At 53.0% G+C, this 9,592-nt stretch overlaps 1 protein-coding gene across 1 annotated transcript; it reads left to right on the plus strand.

Moving 5' to 3' along the window:
• Nucleotides 1–54: 54 nt before the first annotated feature.
• RSAD1 (radical S-adenosyl methionine domain containing 1) lies at nt 55–8,172 on the plus strand. The gene is made up of 10 exons (XM_007176516.2): nt 55–93; nt 632–1,030; nt 1,400–1,533; nt 1,650–1,854; nt 5,033–5,398; nt 5,584–5,647; nt 6,069–6,216; nt 6,429–6,483; nt 7,214–7,317; nt 7,505–8,172. Exons 1-10 carry the CDS (start codon nt 55–57, stop codon nt 7,620–7,622), a joined length of 1,632 nt encoding a protein of 543 aa, XP_007176578.2. The 3' UTR covers nt 7,623–8,172.
• The last annotated feature ends 1,420 nt before the right edge of the window (nt 8,173–9,592 follow it).

Raw genomic sequence — 9,592 nt, forward strand, 5'->3', positions numbered from 1 at the left:
TTGAAATTTTCCCAGTGACACAGTCAAGTAGGCATTAGCCCTATTTCACAAACTATGAAACTGAAACTCAAGAAGTTCAATGACTTGCCCAAGGTCACACAACCGGAATTAGGGAACCCAGCTGACTGATTCCAAAGCCCATGATCCTTCCACTTTCTGGGACAGTTCTTCAGGTGCCTGCTTGTCCAGCCCTTCACCTGAACCCTGTCTGTCCCACACACAGCATCTCTGACTCTCCTCACAGCAGGTGCCTGGGGTTGGCCTGACCCCGGAGATGACAGCCTACTCTCCTGGCCAAGCCCATTCCCCCCGGGATTTTCTGCTCTTGCAACATTCACTCCAAGTGCCCTGTCCTACCCCACTGATTCCACGTCCCTTGTAACAGACCCGCCTCGCGGCAAGGAGCGCACCGGCCTGGTATCCAGCAAGTGCTGAATTAAAATCTGTTGCCTATTGTCTCTTGTTGGTTTACGTCCTGTCTCATGCACCTGTACTGTGCCCTGGTCTTATGCATCTGGATGTCCCCAGCGCCCAGCTCTGAACCAGGCACATAAAATGTGCAGGAACCCATTGAACGAACTAAGAGTTCCTGGATTGATCCAGGAACTCGCCCTCGACGGGGTGCCAAAAGCTGCGGAGCTCCCCGCACCCCTCTCGCCGCCCGAGAAAGGACGGCCGGGCGGCTGCGGTGAGCGCACCGGTGCCCAGCAGGTGGCGCTGCGGCCCGGAGCCCTCCCGGCGGCGCTCCGACACAGGGCGCGGCCACGCAGCCCCCTTCCTTCCGCCCGGGCGGCCCACCCGGCCCGGCTCTGCGCACACAGGACGCTTTGCGCTGGGTTCGTCTCGATCTCGGGTCCTGGCCCGCGCACCGGGCCGCCCCGCCACAGCGGGCGGCACGGCGCTCCCCGGGGTTCGGGCCCGCGGCTGGGTGAAGGCCGCCAAGATGGCCCAGAGGCGCCGCCTCGCGGAGGACGCGGGAGGACCCCGGGGTCCTATGCCCGGGAGCCAGCGCGCAGCACTTTACGTCCACGTGAGTGGGGAGGGGAGGCGGAGACTAGGAGGCGCTGGTCGCGCTGCGAGCCCACCTGCCGTCTTTCCCCGCTCCCAGACGAGGTCTGGGACCCTTTCCCTGGCAGGGAAATGTCTTGGTCCGGAGACCTGAAGTCTCTGGTGCTCACCATCTCGTTGACCTTGACCAAGTGATTTCCCTTCTGAACCTCAATTTCCTCCTATGGAAGTGGGCTTACTAATCCCCTTGGGGAGTTGCGTGGCTTAGATACGGTAGCCACTGTTGACTGACCTCGGAATGGGGATGGGGATGTGTGCGACTGAACCCTGGAAGTGGCCAGGGCAGCCCCGGGGTCATCTCTCGTCCTGTTCACACGCCCCCTGCCCCCAGTGGCCCTACTGCGAGAAGCGCTGCAGTTACTGCAACTTCAACAAGTACATCCCCCGCGGCGTGGACGAGGCTGCTATGAGACGCTGTCTGGTGATCGAGGCTCAGACGCTGCTGCAACTCAGTGGGGTGCGGCGGTGGGTACTGGGGGCTGTAGGCGGGGTCTTGGGAATTATGTGGCCGGTGCATAGGACAGGTGTAGGCATCCCGTAGGGCTCCCCCACGTCTCATCTTCTCCATCCTCTTTCCCTAGAGTGGAGTCTGTGTTCTTTGGTGGGGGTACCCCCAGTCTGGCCAGCCCCCATACTGTGGCAGCTGTCCTGGAGGCAGTGGCCCAGGCAACTCACTTGCCTGCAGACTCTGAAGTCACATTGGAGGCCAACCCCACTTCGGCCCCAAGCTCCAGGCTGGCAGCATTCCGGGCAGCAGGAGTCAACAGGTTGTCCATTGGCCTCCAGGTAACCCATCTCACCCACCTCATCCTAGGGCACCCAGGATGTCTGTCCTGGGTGATCACGTTCATTCATTGGGCAAACATTTATTGAGCTCTATCTGGGTGCCAGGAACCTGTAGGCACTAAAAAGTGTATGGTGACGCTTTTGTAAGTACTTAATTGTCTGTTTCTGTGGTAGACCACAAGCCCTGTGAGGCAGGGATCATGTATGCCTTTGTTTTCATCACAGTGTTCCAAGCACTATGTGCCTGGCACATAGTAGATGCTTGAAAAACATTTGTTACATGATTGGAGACCCAGGAGGAGGCCGACAGGTGGTCAGATCACTGCAGCATGATAAAGTCTGCTTATAAATGGGGTCTCTACAAAATGCTCTCAGAGTACAGCCTGAAGGCCATCTCAGTCTGACAATATCATAGAAACCTTCCTAAAGGACATGATGTTTGAATGAGGAAGTGGAGTCCACCAGAGATGAGGGTGTGGGAGGAAAAGACACAGGATTTGGAAGAGCTTGCATGTTTTGGGGGACCTGTGAGCCATTCCTTGTGACTGGAGAGGCTGGGGACAAGGCTGCAAGCTAGGGCCCAGAAGTCTTCAGCACCATACTAGGAAGTTTGGGGTTTTGCTTAGTGGTGACAAGGGAGTCACTGAAGGTTTTTAAGTGGGGGGAGAAACATGTTCCTCGCAGGTTGGCCCGTGATATTTCCATAGCCAGTATTGTCTCCCTCCTTCAAATACATGTACCATTTACCATAGAGTTTGGGGTCAGGGCTTTGTTCTGATGAGACATATTGAGAGGGACACACCATTTCTTTTTTCTTTTTTCTTTTTTTTTTTTTTAAATTAATTAATTTATTTATGGCTGTGTTGGGTCTTCGTTTCTATGCGAGGGCTTTCTCTAGTTGCGGCAAGTGGAGGCCACTCTTCATCGTGGTGCGCGGGCCTCTCACTATCGCGGCCTCTCCTGTTGCTGAGCACAGGCTCCAGACGCGCAAGCTCAGTAGTTGTGGCAAGCGGGGGCCACTCTTCATCGTGGTGCGCGGGCCTCTCACTATGGCAGCCTCTCTTGTTGCGGAGCACAGGCTCCAGATGCGCAGGCTCAGTAGTTGTGGCTCACGGGCCTAGTTGCTCCGCGGCATGTGGGATCTTCCCAGACCAGGGCTCGAACCCGTGTCCCCTGCATTGGCAGGCAGATTCTCAACCACTGCGCCACCAGGGAAGCCCCACACCATTTCTGAGATACTCTGGCCCCAAATGCTTACATATCTTGAATCTAATTGTGAGGAAACACCTAAATTAAGAGACTTTGTGTGTGTATCGTAAGAACAGGTAACATGAGATCGAAGTACCATCTTAACAGTTTTTTAGTGAACAGTACAGTATTGCTAACTATAAACACAATGATGTACAGGAGAGCTCTAGGACTTATTAAGAGACATTTTAATTAATTTATTTATTTAGGCTGCGCCATGCAGCTTCCTTCCCTAAAAGACGTTTTTAAAAACAACTAGCCTGGGGACTTCCCTGGTGGTCCAGTGGGTAAGACTCCACACTCCCAGTGCAGGGGTCCCAGGTTCAGTCCCTGGTTGGGGAACTAGATTGCGCATGCAACTAAGAGTTCGTATGCCACAACTAAAGATCCCATGTGCCGCAACTAAGAACCGGCGCAGCCATAATAAATAAATAATTTTAAAAATAATAATAAAATAGAAAATTAAAACAACTAGCCTGTACTCTTCAAAAATGTCAATGTCATAAAAGACAAAGGCAGGATGAGGATCTCAACTAAAGGAAACTAAAGAGACAATGATAGCTGAATGCAATGTGTGACCCCTGATTGGATCCTGGATTGGGGTGGGAAGAGGAAATTACTACAGCAGACATTTAGGGACAATTGGCCAACTTTGAATCAGACTGTGTCTTAGATAACGGGATTGTATCAGTGTTACATTTCCTGAACTCTATAATTAGATTGTGGTTGTGTAAGAGAATGTCCTTGTTCTTAGGAAATACACATTTAATTATTTAGGGGTACAGGAGTACAATATTTAAGTTTTTTACATTTAAATAACCACATTGCAAGTGCTCACTAGCCTGTGGCCAATGGCTACTGTATTATACTAAAATGTTCTCTATCTGCACTGACCAATATAGTAGCCACTGACCACATGCTAGGAAGCACCTAGAATGTGATTATTTAAATTTAATTAACTTAAGATTTAAATAGCCACACGTGATTAGTATCTACTGTATTGGACAATGCAGATACAGAACGTTTCCATCATCGCAGATAGTTGTTTTAGAGAGCCCTGGTCTATAACTTACCCTCAGATGATTCAACATAATAATAATATATGTGTATATTTAGAGAGAGAGACAAAGCAAATGTGGCAAAACGTTAATTGGTGAATCTGGATGAAGGTGTTTGTTGAGCTTTTCTTGCAACTTTTCTATAGGTTCGGAATATTTCAAAGTAAAAAGTAAAATCAAAAAAGGATGGTTGGGCTTCCCTGGTGGCGCAGTGGTTGAGAGTCTGCCTGCTAATGCAGGGGACGCGGGTTCGAGCCCTGGTCTGGGAAGATCCCACATGCCGCGGAGCGGCTGGGCCCGTGAGCCACAATTGCTGAGCCTGCGCGTCTGGAGCCTGTGCCCCGCGACGGGAGGGGCCGCGATAGAGAAAGGCCCGCGCACCGCGATGAAGAGCGGTCCCCGCACCGCGATGAAGAGTGGCCCCCGCTTGCCGCAACTGGAGAAAGCCCTCGCACGAACCGAAGACCCAACACAGCCAAAAATAAATAAATAAATAAATAAATAAGAAAATCCTTAAAAAAAAAAAAAAGGATGGTTGGCTTTGGCGTCAGACAGTCCTAAATTCCAGGTCTGACTTCGCCATTGTATGACTTTGGGCAAGCTGCCTAACATCTCTGAACTTGTTTTGTCATCTGTAAAATGGAGCTAATGTTGGAGGGTTATAAAGATAAATTAGACACTGCATAGAAATGCTTTGCACATAGTGACTCTTCAGTGAATGGTACCCCTGCTACTGGCTTGACCTTCCACCTTCCAGCCCCCTGCAATGTCCTGTGTTTTCCCCTGTATCTGTGTCTGCAGTAAGGTCAGTCAGGTGTTTCTGTCTCCCTCTGAGCTAGCCTGCGTGCTTACACCTGACCCTCTCTCTCCAGTCCCTAGATGACACTGAGCTCCAGCTGCTGGGGAGGACACACTCGGCCAGTGAGGCTCTGCAGATGCTGGCAGAGGCCCGGCGCCACTTCCCGGGGCGGGTTTCTGTGGACCTGATGCTGGGGCTGCCGGCACAGCACGTGGGGCCGTGGCTTGGGCAGCTGCGGAAACTGCTGCGCCTCTGTGATGACCATGTGTCCCTCTACCAGCTGTCCCTGGAGCGGGGCACCGCCCTCTTCACCCAGGTGCAGCAGGGCGCCCTTCCTGCCCCTGACCCCGAACTTGCCGCTGAGATGTACCAGGAGGGACGGGCAGTCCTTCGGGAGGCTGGCTTCCGCCAGTATGAGGTCTCCAACTTCGCCCGGAATGTAAGTCCTGTGGCTGAAGGTGGGGCATGGGCAGGCTGAGGCGTGACCAGGCAGTTGTGGCTCTTTGGGGAGAAGGGTGCTTCCGAAGCCTGAGATGGTGGGACATTCTAACCAGGTGCCCTTACCTGAGCAGAGACAGACCCACCCGCTTCTCTCTGCACCGACTGTTCCCTCCCTTCCCACAGGGGGCGCTTAGTACCCACAACTGGACTTACTGGCAGTGCGGTCAGTACCTTGGTGTTGGACCTGGTGAGTCCGCTGTGAACCTTAGGTGGGATGACTCAGGAGAGCAGTGTCATGGCTGTGTACTCTTGGGCCACTTATTAAGCCCTCCAAGCCTCTGTTTCCTCATAAGTAAAGTGTGGCAAAAAATACTATCTATTTTGTAGAGCTGTTAGGTATGTATTTTGAGGCACTTGGTATAGTGCCTGGCACTGTGGTTCTTGATCTTTAGTGTGCATCAGAGTTATCTGGACTGCTTGTTAAAACCCACCTGGGCCCCAACCAAATTCTAGAATTTCTGGAATTGGACAGGGCCTGAGAATTTACATTTCTGGCATCTGAGATGCTGTTGGTCCAGGGGCCACACTTTGAGAACCACTGATTGAACATCTGGCAAGCACACAGTGTTAGCTGCTATTAAAGTGGGGGTGGTTGTTGATGTTGTCAGGAGCCCATGGGCGATTTATACCCCAGGGGGCTGGGGGCCACACCCGAGAGGCTCGGATCCAGACCCTGGAGCCGGACAGCTGGATGAAGGAGGTGACACTGTTTGGTCACGGCACCCGGAGGCGCGTCCCCCTGGGCGAGCTGGCGCTGTGAGCACCTGAGGGCTCTTCCCTAAGGCTTCCCCTCTACCCCAAGAACCACCTACCTGCACATCTTTGTTTCCCGCCTTGCCCTGCCCCCTCCCCGCCCCATACTGCGAGATCCCCATAAACCCCCCCATACGCACATCCCAGCATAGGGTGTGAAGAATGGGAGAAGCACAAGTCTCCTCTCCAAGACCGCTTATTGGTGTTTCTTTCAGTCTGGAGGAAGTCTTGGCCATGGGACTACGCACAGACGTGGGGATCACTCACCAGGTAAGAGGTCAAGGGGTCTGGCACGCTGCTTTCTCCTCCTAGGCCTCGCAGAATCACTCTGTCTCACTCTCTCTTCTACACACACACACACACACACACACACACACACACTCCCATTCCTCTGGGACTGGCAGCTAGAGGGAGGGCCTTGGTCCAGCAGAGGCCTGATGGGCAAGAGCAATGAGCAGCGTAGGGCAATGGTGAGAACCCTAGACTAGGGCTGCAGAGACCCGGGCTCTAGTCCCCATCTACTGCAACCTTAGGCACACGTCCTTTCACCTCTGAGTTTCAACTTTCTCAGTCATCTAAGGGAATAGACTAGATTAAGAGTTTTCAAATATTTTTAAAGCAGAGCTGAAAGCTCAGATAGGAAGTGCAGTAGATAAAGATCAGTCAAGCTCAGAAGTGCTCTGGATGAAGTCAGAGCCATAGAGCTCTGGCTGGGGCTGACCATACTCTGACCAGAACAGGGAGAGGGGAGGAGCAAAGGGAGAACTGGCTTGGCTGGGAGCTGGGTTTGGCCTGAACATGGAATAGGACTGAAGGTGGCCACCTCCCTGCTGGTCCATTGGCCTGGTCCTGGTGTGCATGACAGTCAGTTTTGAGATCCCTGTGTGGGATTGGACCCACCTCTCATCCCTCACTGCACCCCCAGACAGGTGGCCTAGAATAGCCCCGCCAGCTCCCCATCTTGTGGTCCCTGCATCTCCACCCCTTCTGGTCTCCCCAGCACTGGCAGCAGTTTGAGTCCCAGCTGACCTTGTGGGACCTGTTTGTAGCTGACGAGGAGGTGCAGGAGCTGCTGGAGCAGGGCCTCTTGCTGCTGGATCACAGGTGTGTTGAGTGGGGGGAGGTGGTTTGGGGACCTAGGGAACCCTGACTACACATCCACAGACCAGAGAGAGGTGAGAAAGACTGACAAGGAGGGGCCTGTGGGTGCCAGGGCCTTGGCACTGGTGGAGGGTGATGATTGAAACTGGTAAGAGGGCACAGTCACAGCCTGGCCTCTTTGTTTTTCCAGGGGTCTTCGGTGTTCCTGGGAGGGGCTGGCCGTGCTGGACTCTATGTTGCCGACCCTTCTATCTCGGCTCCAAGAGGCCTGGCAGCAGAGAACTCCCTCCCCTGTGCCAGGAGGATAACCACATGTTCCTGTGTCCCAGTGAAACTGCCGTCTCCACTGGCAGGTGCTGTCCCGGCTCTGGTCACTGCCCGGCCCTGGCATCCCCAGGGGAATGGCTACAGTGAGGCAGATGGGAGGACATTTCTAGTCTGGGAACTGGCATCAAGTGTACCCACCACTGCCAGAGAAGGAGTAATGGTTTCTGTGGGTGCCTCTCATCAGTAGACTCTAAACAAATCCTGGCTGGCAAGAGATTCTGGGAAATAGAGCTCTCGGGCTTCCTGCTCCTGCAGGACCTGTATGTCCAGCACAGCAGCCTGCTGGACTCTGAGAACAGTGGGAAAGATCACAGCAAGCCTTGCCTCTTCTCTTTCGGCAGCCAGGATATGTTTGGGTGTCAGGAGCCTCACAGTACTTCCAGAGTGGCCCCCAGTCCCCTCCCCACTGCAGCCTTTTCCCCTGAGAGAGTGAAGGTGGGGGGAGCCAAGAGGGAAAGGGGAGGGGAGAATTCAGGAAAGATCAGAGCCTGGTAATTCTCCCCTGGCCTTAATAAACCCATCTGGAGCCTGCCTTGACTGTGGTCTTATCCTTTGTCTGGGCTTTTTCCTGGAGTGTGGGATCCTGATTTGGGGGCTTGAGCCTTAGTCTAGGGCTGAGATTCCTTCCTGACAGTCATTTTCCCAGTGATCTTAGCATTCATCAATGATCCTTGCCTAAATCAATGATTAGATTGGGGGTTGCAAAATGTTAATTTCTGACTCTGTCGTTCCATCTATGTTCATTAACTGGCATGCATCCATTAAAAAAAGAGCTTCCCCCTTTTTTTTAAGGTCTGATACCCTTAACCTATAAATTCTATGCAGGGTTTGGGGGGCGGTGGGGAGGGAGGCATTTTCCTGTGAAGAGGCTCTATAACTTATCATATCAAAGGGTGCCCTGATGTCAAAGGTAATTTAGTACCCTTGCAAATCAGGGCATGCTAAGCTCAGTCTCTAGCTGGGTGACTAAGGATAGGGTTCCCCCCACCCCTCAGAGGTGAGCACGTGCATTTCGCATGTGCCTGGTGGGTGTGAATATCAGTCCTTCTTTGACCTGTGGTAACATGGTAAGTGTTAACTCCCTCTCCTTTATTTATGAAATATTCAGCAAGCACTAATAGTGTGCCAGGCTCTGAGCGGCATGCAGAGAGGAGTAAGACCTGTCCCAGCCCTCGAGGAACTCACCACCATGTTGATAGATGTGTGAAGAGATAAACTCCAGGGTTATCAGTAAAGGTGTGTAGATGGGCTGTGGAAGCCTGCAGTGCATTTGGTTCTGAGGGACTGGGAGCAGGAAAGGGGAAATGCTTTTTTCTTACTATCTCCTTTGGCCCCGACGCAGCTTACAGGGTGACCTGTGCTGCCTGGGGAGCCTCTTCTTGAGCCTTCCCCTGATCTTGATATTCAAGATGTGAGCACGGGGCCGGAGCAGGTGCACCATCAGATAACCTGGGCCCACTCAGGTTTCTCCCAGCTGTCAGGGCTCGTGCCACCTGAGATGCCTGGGCCCTCCCTGCTGGGGCACCACACGAGGCCTGTGCAGAGGGGCTGGATGGGAGCCCGGTGGGGATGGCACAGGTCACCTTCTGTGACTCAGCCTCCCACCCTCACCAGGTGAATCAGAGTCTCTGGAAGGTGGAGCCCAGGAATCTAGTGTTTAAATGTTTCCTAAGTGACTGTAGTGGTCAGGCCAGTTTGAGAAGCCCTGTCACCTTCCGTCCTGAGAGGCTGGGATCAGGAGAAAAAAGGGGAACAAGGCTAATTCCAGACCTGACCAAGTGGAGTGAGGTCCTTCCCTCTGCGTCCAGACCATCCTGGCCTCATCCATCAAAGGGGTTCTCCTCCTCCATATGGAGACTTCTGTTGTCATCTTTTCACCTGTCCTGTTGAAAAGCATACGGACACAAGTAAGAGCGGTGAACAAGCTACGCTGATGATGAGGTGATGAGAG

This window comes from Balaenoptera acutorostrata, chromosome 20 (assembly GCF_949987535.1).
Source record: "Balaenoptera acutorostrata chromosome 20, mBalAcu1.1, whole genome shotgun sequence".
Taxonomy (NCBI): domain Eukaryota; kingdom Metazoa; phylum Chordata; class Mammalia; order Artiodactyla; family Balaenopteridae; genus Balaenoptera; species Balaenoptera acutorostrata.

Coding starts and splice junctions, on each gene's coding strand:
- RSAD1 (XM_007176516.2), top strand. CDS start 55: ATGAAACTGAAACTCAAGAAGTTCAATGACTTGCCCAAG. Junction 1,031..1,399: donor GCGCAGCACTTTACGTCCAC/GTGAGTGGGGAG, acceptor CCCTGCCCCCAG/TGGCCCTACTGCGAGAAGCG. Junction 5,648..6,068: donor GTACCTTGGTGTTGGACCTG/GTGAGTCCGCTG, acceptor TGATGTTGTCAG/GAGCCCATGGGCGATTTATA.